Source organism: Mangifera indica, chromosome 11 (genome assembly GCF_011075055.1).
Source record: "Mangifera indica cultivar Alphonso chromosome 11, CATAS_Mindica_2.1, whole genome shotgun sequence".
Lineage (NCBI taxonomy): Eukaryota > Viridiplantae > Streptophyta > Magnoliopsida > Sapindales > Anacardiaceae > Mangifera > Mangifera indica.
Window position 1 is genome coordinate 1,644,776 of NC_058147.1, and position 14,107 is coordinate 1,658,882.

Below are 14,107 nucleotides of genomic sequence, written 5' to 3' on the forward strand. Positions count from 1 at the left end.
AAGACTAAGCATTGTTAGCAACTGAAATCTTCCTTGACCTAATGAATAACACCTTACCTAAAACACACAGATAATGGAGCCTAATTGAGTGGGATGTTGAATCCAACATGTATCATGCCTGCAAATAAGCTGTTCTCGCTGAGAGTGAAACGCCAACTATGTGTCGCCCACTGGTTCATCTTGTGCGACCCACGACGACGAAGGTCTTGAAAATGACCAACTGGGAATCTTCTTTGTCGACTTTGTAAGATTTCCCTTCTACCTTTTTCTTTATTCAAAAGATTCCAAAACTTTCTTCTCAAGGAAATTGAGCGATTCATCAACTTCAAATTCGACTTTATATGTTATTGCCTAGTTTGCCCTACTACTACTGGTGGAGTGTGTTAAATGTGGGCATGTTGAGGGACCCTTGTTGCAATATAGTTTGAAGGAATTGCAATGGAGACTTTGTTCGCTCCCATAAACGTGGATGCCAAAAGGAGGAATGCAATAAATGAAGAGAGTGGGAGAGAGAGAGAATGAGTGAAAGTTGTTCTTGATTTCAGATGGAACAAGAACGATGACTCCTGCCACATTATGTTCTTACGATTCTAACAAATTGTACAAAAGGTGATGAAATATTTTAAGTAAACATTCATTTAGTAAAGGTGAATTATTGTCCCTTCTTTGATTACTTCTTGTTTCTTCATGTTTCTTAAAACAGCCGAAGCTTAAAAGGTTTGCACTTTTGAGAATCGCGAGATAAACTGACCCTAGAACTAGAGTAAAATATTCAGTTGCATGTGCTCAAAGGTTTACTCATAAAAATCATTGAAATAATTTATTTTAATTTTGATGAAAAAAATTATTATAATTTTTTTAAAAAAATCTTATTCGAGTCATATCGCTATTTTAAAGACCGAATCAATCATATTGAGTAAGATAAACCTTAGATCCATTGACCAATTTATAACTACTGAACCAAATAAGTTAAGAGTTTGATTTTGATAATTTATTGTAATTTTGATTCTAGCAATCCCTCTCTTACACAAAAACGTGTGTGTATACAAGTTGCAAAGAGAAGTTTGAATTTTCAAAAAGCTAAAACATAGGAGCTGAAAATGAAGAATATAATTTACAAAGTTTAAAGGTGCAAGTAATCAAGTCAAGCTACCCTTGAGTTTCAACCAACTTGGTCCATGTTAAGCTGGTCTTGACTTGATTATTTTCGAGTTGAACTCAAACTTATTGTTGATTGATTCGGTGAGCTTGTGCTGCAGGGGTGAATGAGTCCTATCTATGTAGCAATTTATCATGTAGAAATTTTTATATATATGTTGTTAGTCTAATTGTTTGAGTCTCCACTAAAAGCTGACAGTTTGGGTCAATCACACAAATATAATTTAGTTGATAAAACAATGGACAAGCATGTTAAGATGCCTTTAATCAAACATTAGAATTGCCCATTTCCTTTAATTACAAATTAAAAGATACTCATTACAAAGATGAAATTCTAAATTTCCATGAAATAGTTGATGTTACATATATTTCTTCCCTATGCTCTCACAATAATGGAAGATAAATTTCTATGTAAAGTATCTTGGAAATATATATTTTAGGTGTAAAAATAAACACTTTTAAATAAATTCCGAGATAAAGATAATAATTCTTTATATCTTTTTAAACGGTGGTAAGATAATTTTAAATATAATATTAAGTTTCGTAAAAAAAGATATAAGATATATATGAATATTTCACGTCACTTAAAATGATAATGAACTCTTAAACTATCAACTATTTTGGATTATAAAATCTAAAAATAAAAAGAATATCTAAAGGGAACATAATCATATGGGCGAGGCTAAAAGGTGAATTTTGATAACCATTAATGCCGTAATAATCAAGTAAGTTTTGAGTCAAAAAGGGCGCATACATAAAAGCCTTTAGTAATAGTTATTGCACAGGCCATTTGTAAAACAACATGATCTGGTCATGTAGGGTCTCTAAAACAAAAGCACTAGGGACTGCTTCACCAAATATCTTCCTCTTAGCTCTTGTATATCGTGTGTGGTGGGGTGGAATCCCTTTATGTGCCAAAAGAGCCAAACAAAAGCAGTAAAGAATCACTAGTGCTTTTATCTGCTAGCAAAGTGAGAATTGAAAATGAGCCAACCCACATAAAGCTACAAGGATCTTTCCAAACAGACCTGGTTTCCTTGTAAATCTCTTTGTCCATTAATCGAAGCTATTCATTGCGTTTCATAATTCATAACTCTGCTTGTTGTTTTCTATGTCTAAAAGCAACATAAAAGAAATAATAAATCTCAGTAGCAATTAATTCATTTGCGAAGTGGGAATTGATGAAAACTGCCATATGTATAAGCCAGAAACCTAAAGTATTTCTAATGATACGCCATGTTTTGATGTTTGGAGCAGAATCTCTCTCTTTCTCTCCAACAAAAGAAAAGCCCTCATCTCATTATATTTCTGCTTTCATGCTGATCTTTGCAGAAAATAATAGTGCTGCAGTATCATTCCAGGGCCCTAGCCCTGGATGAATATCATTGATTACCAAGTGGTGGGACAATCCCTCGGCGGGCTATAGTTCAAACATTGTATTCGTATTATAACAATACGATGTTCAACACATAACAGCAATTTTGACTGTTGAATCAATTTAACAGAACACAGGAAATTAATTATTTGGAGATATTAGTAGAATACAAAGATATCTACATCAACGAACATGGCTCTAATGAAAGCTTTTACCTAAACTGAGGCTCTTCCTGGTAGCAATTGTTGACTTCTTTCTTCTTTTTTTATTTTTTTTTCATTTCCTTTTGCCTTCTTGTTTTCTTTTTCTCTTAAAATTTGAATCAAACACTTATAAAAATTGATGAAAGGTTATTAATAATTGGTTATTAATATAAATTCAACTGTTGATTGAAGTTTACTGGTAAACAAGAAGCAGCAGCATTAAAGTTGAAAGCTTAAACTGGCCTCATGGGTTAAAAAATTGAATCTGAGAGCTTTCTGAATGTGTCTAATTGGTTATGGTAGCATCCATTCAATTAATGAATTCCCCCCACCTGAAGGAGATTTAACCTGAGCATCCATTTTGTGATCAAAATAATTGTTCAAGCAAACTGATAAGTGGGTTGTGTATGAAGAAACAAAGTTCAGGTTGTCTGCAAGATCTTCAACATCGTGCTAAGGCGTGAGGGAGATGATACTAGTGCTCTTTAACATGAAATGATTCTGATCTCCACCCACTATGGGCACCCTAATAACTTAATGAAATGTGTTTTTATCATGTGAATTTGGTAGATTTCAAAGCTAAGGAAAGGTCTACTGACAAACTTAATTTGTTACTTAACTTAATAAAACATTATTATTGCTAATTAATTATATGGATTAGCAATGCATGCTCGCTCTGACGCATAATTATGCAGGCGTGCAAAAATAGTTGATGACTTAACTCATAAAAGCCAACATGAGCAGGAGTCCCTTCACAGTCTTATTACAAGAGACTTATTTTTGCAGAACCTTAGATATGTTTAGTTCCCAGAATGATGAGAACTCATGTGAGAACAAGCAGCATACTGGCACATAGAAGATCTGATGAACCTAGATGGTAGTACAAATTTGGACCACACTGTAGCGGTCTAGCTACTTGACTGGTGGCGTCCTTTGTGCATATGTAATGTTGGAAGTGTCTAAGAACAAATCGAGAAATTCCTGAAACAAAAGAATTTTGAATCTAGCTAGAATGATGCTATTATTTTTCGGTCGATAGCCTCCAATTGATACTCTTTCTGTATATAGACAGTAGAATCATAGATAAAAAAGAAGTCCATGCCACTTTCAGTAGAGCAATCTTTTAATTTTCAGCCTTAAAAAGAATTCCCTTGTTTCTTTTAACTTTTCTGATAAATTAAAATCATTTCCATGGGAATAGTATTTAATGTTGGAAAGGGTGTTAACGGAGTTAATTGAGTCAAGTCAACTCATACTCGACCAAAAGACTGGGTATCAGATTCTCTCGTGCAAGCAAAATCTATTCTAGCTGTCAGGCATGTACTTATGTGACCCAAAAGAGAATGAATTTGTGCAGATGCTATTAAGTTCACAACTGGATTGGTCAGGGTGGTGTCCGACCGGTTCGTGCAGGCCTGGTTAGAAGCAGTATTTTTTTTTTTAAATCATATAGGTATCCACTTCAGATGGATTATTTTTTTGAATCAAACTAATCACACCAGTTAAGCAAATCTTGAATCCTCCAAGAGATAATTTTGATACAACACCAACAAATTTTAAACTCAAACTCTCTCTTTTAAACATTTTTTTTTTCAACCAAATTATCCGTCAGAACTAGTTAGCCCTAGTCCTTCTCATCGTAGACTCACCTTCATTATTATAATGTATCAGCTACAAAACATTGTTGTCAGATGGAAACCCTTTTAAAGATCAAAAGGCTGATATATTCTTCCTTGGCAGGCCACTTTTTTTGAATTTTAGAATGATGGTGGTCTGAATTGAGGGGGGGTAACATGTCTCTTAAAGCAAAGGACTTGATATCAAAACGCAACCCGCAATTGGACAAACTGAATTGATAATTTGAAAGATAAAATACCCCTTAACTAAATTAATTAAGAGAAACTTTTACAATAAACATCTTTTACTTATTTATAGTATTCTGCAGAAAAAGGCCTAAAAAAAGATGGATTCTACTGTTGGCTGCTAATTTTCCATGCGATTGTCCTCTACCAAAGTGGTGTATATTTTTATACACTCTTTCTCCAGCATTGGTGGACTAATCATAAAATTTTCTTCAACCGATTGATAAATGATATTGGATTGGTAGCTTTAATTAGCTTTCAAACATTTTCTGTCTGGATCAATTGTAATTAAGTTTAAACATTTACCTGTATTTGTGGTGCCTGTATGAAAGAAAGTTGCACACCAACACTGAGAAAGAAGAAAAAAGAATAGTATGATGAAGTATATACGGATGATTAAGAGTATTATTAAAATAATTGAATAGATTATAAAAGTAGGAGCTGCTTATAGTATATTAAAATAGTGAAAATATACCGAAAGGTGGGGCTTGTGGTGGGGTTTAGGCGTTTGACCGGTGATGAGAGCGCATGGGGTACTGACCTTCCCCTCGTGCGTGCTATCTATCAATGGCGGCTCTTCTTCTCTGTCAAATTATCATCATTAATGGCATGGTGCCAAAACAGAAGGTGTTAGATTATAATCTCAATATGTTTATAATTAATTTCCTCTTTTTATCTGTCAGATGTATTTTACTGTGTGTAGTTTAGTAGTGAGCAAATGGGGTTGCTAGTTGCCTTGTCAGCAAATTAATAAGATGGGACGATGGGTTGAGAGAATAGAGAAGAATGTGGGAGACAGCCATGAACATTTGAAGGCCTAGTAACAGTTGACATAACGTCTTTCTATGGCCCTTGTGGGCCATTCTCTCCACAATTACATTGCCTTTTTCCAGCTATATTTATACCACCTATTCGCTCATTAATCCTCAACATCTTCTCTTCCCTCTTCGGGGTTTCAAAATTTTATCTTGCATTTTGTTCTTGAGTTTCTTCTTTTCTGTGTGTATTAGCTTCAATGGCTGATACTGGTGCTTCAGGTTCTGGGAGGAGAATGTGGTGTTCAGTGCCTGAAAGGCTGCAGCTGCACGTGGCCATGTTGGCCTTGCAGTTTGGATATGCAGGGTTCCATGTGGTCTCTAGAGCTGCCCTTAATATGGGCATTAGCAAGCTTGTGTTTCCTGTTTATAGGAACATCATCGCTTTGCTTCTTCTCCTTCCATTTGCATACTTCCTGGAAAAGTGAATCACTAACACTACTACTAAATCTTCAGTTTTTATATAATAACCACGATTAAATATTCCTTTAAATGACAGTAACATGTTCTAAAATTCTTCTTTCTACAGGAAGGAGAGGCCAGCCATTACTCTCAATTTTCTCCTTCAGTTTTTCCTGCTTGCACTTATTGGGTATCGATCAAACGTTAAACTCATAAAGTCCACAACAAACAGTGGAAAAAATATATATAATGAGAAAATAACCATATCTAATTTTACATTCTTTTATTATTTCAGAATAACAGCAAACCAAGGATTCTACTTGCTGGGCTTAGACTATACTTCACCCACGTTTGCCTCAGCAATCCAAAACTCCGTTCCTGCCATTACCTTTCTCATGGCCGCAATGTTAAGGTAAGATCCAGTAAAATCTGTGTAAATGTTAATGTTTTATTTATGCTTTTATTTTTCTTTTTCCAGGATAGAGAAAGTAAGACTAGACCGAAAAGATGGTATCGCAAAAGTGCTTGGAACTGCCTTCTGTGTTGCCGGGGCCACTGTGATCACCTTGTACAAGGGTCCAGCAGTCTACAGCCCAGCTTCTACGCTAAACTTACCCACACCAATGTTTGTTTCGCTTGGAGATGCAAAAGGCAAGAACTGGACACTGGGTTGTATCTATCTTATTGGCCACTGCCTGTCCTGGTCCGCTTGGCTTGTATTGCAAGCACCTGTCCTCAAGAAATTCCCAGCTCGCCTCTCAGTCACCTCATACACGTGCTTCTTTGGACTAATTCAGTTCTTGATTATTGCTGTGATTTTTGAGAGAAACGCGCAAGCTTGGATTTTTCACAATGGTGGAGAAGTTTTCACTATCCTCTATGCGGTTAGTATCTTTGCTTTTTGATATATTCATAACTCTATAACTTGCTTAAAATTCAAAACTTGAACTCAAGCTCCAGACTTACAGTCTAAGTTATAGCTTCTCTTTTATACGTAGCCCAATCTTGATCCGGGCATAAGCAATATGGCTGGCCTGCTGGGTTTGGCGTGTCGTCTTGTTCATGATTTTGAGATACTGAGTGGGTCTAGTAGCTTGATGTCTTCTTTTACAATTAAACAATATGGCTTGTCAAGGGCCTTGAATCCTGTGTACTTTGGGCAGTGCTAAAGTAGTATGTCAAGTCTTCAATCTATATAAAAGGGAAAGCTTGTAGCGTTTAGGCATGCGTGAACCAGTTCTTTATGGGACAAGATGTGATAATGTCGAGATCAGCTTAAAATTTAATTTATATCTCCTGTAAACTTCTCTTTTGGGTGTACCGAGATATAATTTAAAAGTTTTCTTTTATATACGTCGAAATATGCAGGGAGTGGTGGCATCTGGAATTGCATTTGCTGTACAGATTTGGTGCATTGACAGAGGGGGTCCTGTCTTCGTGGCTGTGTATCAACCAGTTCAGACTCTTGTTGTCGCCATTATGGCCTCCATCGCTTTACGCGAAGAATTCTACCTGGGAGGGTAAGTGGGTCCTTCTCCTTCTCCCAACAACTACAATGACAAACATCAAAAGGGCCGTGCCTTGAGGTGACCTAAAGTTTAATCCAGGCCTGAAAAGGCTTCGGGTTATCGGAATTAGAATAGCATAAGTGAAAAAAATGCAGTAAATTTTGCTAAAGAGGTTAACTTTAAATTTACATGTTTAAAAATTTACAGGATCATCGGGGCTGTGCTGATTATAGTGGGGTTGTACCTGGTCCTCTGGGGCAAAAGCGAAGAAAAGAAGTTTTTATCAAAGGAAAAGCCTATGATTCAGTCTACTCCAGAGCATGGCAACACAAGGACAACAACCCACATCAAGCCGTCACTTACTCAGCCACTTCTTCCTCCATCAACAGAAAACGTCTGATTACAAAGTCCCTAACTTTAACCGCAGAATGTGTTGGCTGGAGAAGAATGTTAAAATTGCACTATCCTAAGTCAAAAAGCTTGTGTGTGTATGAAGTTTTAGTTTTTTTTTTTTTTTAATTTCTTGTTTTTCCCTTTCTCACGTAGTGGAGAGAGATAAGGAAGGAGAGTTTTTCGAAGGGGATGAGTAAAATATGACGATCATGTTCATGGATCATAATATCTGAAAATCCCTTATGTTTTTATATGTTAATTTTGTGGCTTGATTTACGAGAAAAAGATATGCAAATTATTTATGAAGCTAATGCTTAAAATCATTATGTTTTGAAGTAACTGGACCCACAACTGTGCTCATGGTTAACACCACAGAAATGGCCAGCCAGGCCAAGCATGCTGATTGTTTTATAATGTGCTATCATAAACCACGCTCATTCTAAATCATTTTGGTCGGCATGAAATCACGCTTACAGATTTCTAAGTCATCAGATATTTTATGGTGTCAAGTTTTTTATATGAGCCGCCACTAGAACAGTCACCGGAACTTTGAGTTGGGAAGTCGGACGGCAGCAGATTGGAGTAGCTGTTGTGAAGTGCATAGGAGGAGATAGCCTGGAAATGTATCTATCGGGATGGTGACAATGGAACCACACAGACAGACGCTTTTAACTTTGAAGGTAGGTAGAAGACAATAAAGCAACGACAACATTCTAGGTTATGGTATTATTAACTGATCCCAATATCTATTATTGTCAAGATTTATCGGTTCTTGCTTTTTAAAAAGCGATTTCATATTTAATAAGATGCTTTTCCTCTTTAATGATGTGAACGGAATCCGTATCATTTTGTCTTCCTCTTTTAATTATCTTGCCCTCCTGAGATTAAGCTTTGTTCGATATATATTACAGAATACTGTACATACAAAAAGAATCATCTGACTGATAAGATAATTCACAAATGAGCAATATAGATGAAGCTTATTTTCACTTGGGTGTTATCATCTTCTTTCTTCACTTGCATTCCTCCCCAATCTGCTACTCTTCCATTTCCCTTCCTCCCATTACGACTGGCTATCCACAAGAACACAAAGAAAAGAACAATGTCAATTCTAGCGACTGTCCAGTAGAAATAGTGAAGCCTGCTCTTATCAAGATCATTTCTTGGGCAGCCGCTCCCTTGCCCACCAGGGCTAGCCTCAATGATGTTAACTAGAAACTTAAACGATTTCAACCCTGCCATGTCTATCAGGGATGATCAATTGTCTTGTTCTGAATAATTTTGGGCCGGTAGGGGACATATGGGCTAATTGAAAGATGCCGGGTTCAAGTTAGCTTTTTAGGCCCAATTAGTAAATAGAAGAGTAATGCGAGTTTACTATTTAAACCCACCTTAACTCTAACTTAACTCCTTTTAGAGTTATTTTCTTTTGCAGTTTTATTTATAATTTAAAAAAAAAAAAGCCATATGTACTATATTACTTGACAACAATATATTTTCATTTTCTCTATTGTAAAATTTAATTTCATATTTATAAAATTAAATAAAATGAGAAAAAACAATAACATCAATAACCAGTGAAACAAGTAGTATATATAAATTAGTGTTGGATTCAAATTCAAATCAAACGAGTCAAGGGGATTCAAATATTTAAGTTTGAGTTTACTCAAACAATTTCAAAATTAAATTATTTTTTAAGTGAAGTCTAAGTTGATTTTGAGTTGATTCTTTTAGATTTGTATTAATCTCAAATTAGACCATACTTATAGGGATGATTTCGATACAAATTGATTAGAATTGAATTTACAGCTTGATTTAAATAAATTGATTTTATATTAACGGTCTAACTTGATAACTTATCCCAAGATAAAATCATTTATACATTCGATAATATAATTGTCACTGACACTATTGATACTATATATTTATCTCGTCCTTCAACGGTAAAAAAGCTTTAATTTTTAGGAAATAAAAGTTTTATCAACATCGATTGTTATTAAGGTTGGATTTAAGTTCAATTTATTTTACATATAATTGAATTTGAGTTTGAGTTCAAACTCATAAAAGCCAAATTCGAGCTTGAGCTCGTAAAAGCTAAACTCGAGTTTAATTTAAATTTGGTTTGATTAGTTTTTTGTTTTTAAAATGACATCATTTTAATACATATTGATCAAAACGATATCGTTTTATATCAAAATTTTTAATTAAAAAATTTTGACAAATAACTCAAACTCGACTGAATTCATATAAGATTGACTTATTTTAGACTCATTCAGTTTAAGTCCAACCCTATTTTTTATACCAATTCTACGAAAAAGCCTTTAATTTAATTTTTAAACCCCACGAAACTCAAAACCTTTACCAAGTCTAGCGCCAACTACCAATCCACCAGGCCTCCGTGATATTATCATCACGCAACAGTTATCTGTACATGTTGACAGCGACAAATGAAACCAGCGGCAGTCTTATCGTAAATCTTCTGTACTATCCTTATCCTTTCCTTTCTCAAGGCGCTGCCAGAACTGCGCCTGCCAAACCCAGATGGCAGTAGTGTGTTTTTCATCGAATCAACTTCAAGTTACCGAGTTAACTTGAGAAAATTAGCTTCAATGATCGAGTCGCTGTGCTTGGGACTCATAAATGAGCTAGCTAGATTCGTATCATATAACGAATATTCCTCTCGCGCCATTATTATATAGCATTTTATGCCGTAGTTGTTATGAATTTATTTCAATTCGCTGATCGGTGAACATTGAAAGAGGAGATATGGGTGCTGTAAGGTGGGATTTTCTTGTTCTTCTTGCTGTTGTGGGATTGATTTCAAGTGCTGCAAAATTTTCTAATGGTGGAAGAACAAGTAGTTTTGTGAGGAGTGCTAATCTGTCCCTTGATATGCCGCTGGACAGTGATGTGTTTCGGGTGCCTCCGGGTTACAATGCTCCTCAGCAGGTGATTTTCAAGTCGTTCTTCTTGATCTTATTTTACTGAAATGGCCTACGTCTCCCAATTATACATGTTTATTGAATTTTGATCATTGTAATTAAGGTTCATATAACACAAGGAGATCATGTGGGAAAGGCTATGCTTGTCTCTTGGGTGACACCAGATGAGCCCGGTTCAAACACTGTGCTTTACTGGGCGGAAAACACAACACTCATAAAACAGGCTGAAGGCATCGTTCTTTCTTACAAATTCTTCAATTACACTTCGGGTTACATTCATCACTGCACTGTTAAGGATCTGGAGGTGTGCATTTGCTGTCAGATTTTTAGTCATTTTACTTGATTAACCATTTTAGTTTAGTGTTTAGAGTTTGAAGACTTATGGGCAGAGTCAGTCTGTTAATGTTTGAAGTAACAAGTATTTATTGCCATTGCAGTTCGACACCAAATATTACTATGAAGTTGGAATTGGGAATACTGCAAGACAGTTCTGGTTTAGAACTGCTCCAGAATCTGGCCCAGACGTCCCATATACTTTTGGCATTATAGGTGTTTACTCCTGGTTTTTGTTAACAATGATGGTTCGATCGCTTAACTAGCTTTTGGGGTGGGAAGGACCCAATATCTCTTTTTGCACTGGCCCAACAAGTGGTATTAAAAACAATTCCATCCTAGGGAAGAATCCCCAGAGCCTCCGCTGAGGTTTCAACTTAGTGATGTAGGACCAATACCCAATGTTGTTTCTGAACGTTGATCCAATGTGTGATTAACGGAAGGATTGTTAAGAATTCACATTGATTAAGAATTGCGTCGGGTGTGGGTGAGCTAGGGAGAGCTGAGAGAGGCCTAAGAGTTCTTTAACATCTCATGCTTAGTATGCTTAAAGGTGAAATGGCCAATAATTGTAGCTAACAGCAACAATAATTCCATATGCCTGCTATAATTTGACAGATTTTATCTTCTTGTCACTAAGGAAGAAAACATGTTGAACAGGGGATCTGGGGCAGACCTTCGACTCAAATACGACTCTTACACATTATGAACAAAACCCAACAAAAGGCCAGACATTATTGTATGTGGGAGATCTGTCTTATGCAGATGATTATCCACTTCATGACAACACCCGTTGGGATACTTGGGGAAGGTTCACTGAGAGAAATGCTGCTTATCAACCTTGGATATGGACTGCAGGAAATCATGAACTCGATTTTGTTCCTGATCTTGTATGCCCCGTATCCCATTTCCTGTCAAATGTTCTTAGCAAAGCTCTTACTAATTATTTTTCCCTGTTTCAGGGCGAACAAATACCGTTTAAACCATATACATACAGGTATCATGTACCTTATGAAGCATCATTGAGTCCTTCTCCTCTTTGGTACTCCATTAAGAGAGCTTCGGCCTATATCATTGTCATGTCCTCATACTCAGCTTTTGGTAAGTCGATATTTTAATGAGGAATTAGCCTTCACAAACTGTTAAATAACGCAGAATTGTGCTATTATTTATAGGAAAATATACTCCTCAGTACGAATGGCTGGAGCTGGAGTTTCCCAGAGTGAACAGAACGGAAACTCCCTGGCTTATTGTTCTTATGCACTGTCCGATGTACAGTAGTTATGTACATCACTATATGGAGGGCGAAACCATGAGAGTAATGTATGAGCCATGGTTTGTGGAGTACAAGGTCGACGTCGTCTTTGCCGGCCATTTTCATGCCTATGAAAGATCTGTAAGTTCGTACTTATTTGTTAGAGCTGTCTCACAGTTAGCAATTTCTTCTATTTCTGCAAATTTGTTCTTCCCAGGAAGACTCCTTCATAAACAACTGGACTCTGATACTACTGGAACAATGCGATAAGAGCCTAACTGTTTGCATTTCAGGAACGAATATCAAATATTGCATACAACATTACAAATGGAGATTGCACCCCCATTAGTGATCAATCTGCCCCTGTTTACATAACAGTTGGAGATGGGGGAAATCTAGAAGGATTGGTGACAGAGTAAGTTATAGCAAACAGTCTAATGTGATTTAAATATTTTTTCCTTCGTATCACTATGTAACAACTTGGAATTCAGTTTTTACTTGGATGAAATTTTAAACATGTAGTCTGATTCTTTTTTGATTGAGCAGAATGATAGAGCCCCAGCCAAGCTACTCAGCTTACCGTGAAGCAAGCTTTGGACATGGAACATTAGATATAAAGAACAGGACTCATGCCTACTTCAGTTGGAACCGTAATGAAGATGGTTATGCTGTAGAAGCTGATTCTGTTTGGTTGCATAACAGACACTGGAACCCGTCAGAACAATTCTCCAGAGCTGCATTTTAATGACTCTTATATCTAGATCAAATCCAAATAATCAACTCTACAATTCAAATCCAAACATTCATTCAAATATATCTTGAAAAACTTTTGCCCTGGAAATTTACATTTATCATAATGATTGTGGTAGTTTATGTTGAGATATCTGTAGAATGAATAATCTGGTTCTGGTTCCAGTAGGTTTTGGTTCTTTAAATTGGGGAAATCAGAATATATCTGTACAATGCCAGTTCCATGAAATTTGGAACCTACTCTGTAGATGTTGGTTCCAGGTAGAAACCAAAACTGTAGGGCCAAGCATTTTGTGATTCCAGTCTCACCCGGTTTTTCTGCTCACCCTAATTTTATCATTAGAAATCCTACGTTTGTGATTGATGAAAAAAAAAGAAGAAAAAAATTGAGTAACACCATTTTTAGGGTGTTAAAAAAACTCTTAAACTGAGTTGAGCTAGTATCTGGACCAATAATTGGATCAGAATATAGAATAATCAGAAATCTGATTGGTTATTGCATAGGATTTTGGTCAAATTGGTTTTTTTATCTAGTCACTAGTATGAAAACATCTGTAAATGGCTTAACTGAATTGAATCGATTTGAAGAAATACGAAATTTGAAGGTTGGAAAGTATGTCCAAGATGTGAAATACCCAGTTTCATTTTTCAGTTGCTCCATTGATCATTCACAATCATGAATGAATCCGAAAAAAAAAAAAAAGTCTGAAGCTGTAACAATAGTTTCAATTTTGGAACTACTTTCTCCTGGAAAATTTGATTCAAGCCTCGAGTATTTTCGGTTCAATTCAAAATCCATTTAAGCTTTTTGCCAATCAGTGGCGTGGTAGAAATGAACTTGAACGTCAGAATATGGGCATTTTGACACGTTTGTGGAGTCAATGTAGCAGCCGGCGCAACTTTATCCATGCAACCGAGTTGAACGTCACAAAATCCTGCTTCTATCTGTCCGCATTGCATCCTAATCAGAAACAGTTTCGTGTAGAAATAGATGTCTCTTGGTTGCAGAAATCAGTCACTCTTAGACAAAGACAAAACCATCTAATTTTAGCACTTAGTTACCATTTTCAAACGTATGGATGACTTGGAGAAACATTGAAAATAAAGAAAT

At 36.0% G+C, this 14,107-nt stretch overlaps 2 protein-coding genes across 2 annotated transcripts; both read left to right on the forward strand.

The window, feature by feature from the left end:
- The first annotated feature begins 5,518 nt into the window (after positions 1 to 5,518).
- LOC123228878 (protein WALLS ARE THIN 1-like) lies at positions 5,519 to 8,039 on the forward strand. Its single transcript, XM_044654368.1, has 6 exons — positions 5,519 to 5,837; positions 5,943 to 6,005; positions 6,111 to 6,227; positions 6,294 to 6,699; positions 7,184 to 7,335; positions 7,531 to 8,039. The coding sequence occupies exons 1-6, from the start codon at positions 5,614 to 5,616 to the stop codon at positions 7,721 to 7,723; spliced, it is 1,155 nt and encodes a 384-aa protein (XP_044510303.1). The 5' UTR covers positions 5,519 to 5,613; the 3' UTR covers positions 7,724 to 8,039.
- A 2,058-nt stretch (positions 8,040 to 10,097) lies between these two features.
- On the forward strand, positions 10,098 to 13,125 carry LOC123228880 (purple acid phosphatase 2-like). Its single transcript, XM_044654370.1, has 8 exons — positions 10,098 to 10,665; positions 10,762 to 10,962; positions 11,096 to 11,207; positions 11,652 to 11,881; positions 11,954 to 12,092; positions 12,167 to 12,387; positions 12,540 to 12,661; positions 12,793 to 13,125. Exons 1-8 carry the CDS (start codon positions 10,483 to 10,485, stop codon positions 12,989 to 12,991), a joined length of 1,407 nt encoding a protein of 468 aa, XP_044510305.1. The 5' UTR covers positions 10,098 to 10,482; the 3' UTR covers positions 12,992 to 13,125.
- The last annotated feature ends 982 nt before the right edge of the window (positions 13,126 to 14,107 follow it).

Coding starts and splice junctions, on each gene's coding strand:
- LOC123228880 (XM_044654370.1), top strand. CDS start 10,483: ATGGGTGCTGTAAGGTGGGATTTTCTTGTTCTTCTTGCTGTTGTGGGA. Junction 10,666..10,761: donor GTTACAATGCTCCTCAGCAG/GTGATTTTCAAG, acceptor ATTGTAATTAAG/GTTCATATAACACAAGGAGA. Junction 10,963..11,095: donor GCACTGTTAAGGATCTGGAG/GTGTGCATTTGC, acceptor TTGCCATTGCAG/TTCGACACCAAATATTACTA.
- LOC123228878 (XM_044654368.1), top strand. CDS start 5,614: ATGGCTGATACTGGTGCTTCAGGTTCTGGGAGGAGAATGTGGTGTTCA. Junction 6,006..6,110: donor TTCCTGCTTGCACTTATTGG/GTATCGATCAAA, acceptor TTATTATTTCAG/AATAACAGCAAACCAAGGAT. Junction 6,700..7,183: donor TTTTCACTATCCTCTATGCG/GTTAGTATCTTT, acceptor CGAAATATGCAG/GGAGTGGTGGCATCTGGAAT.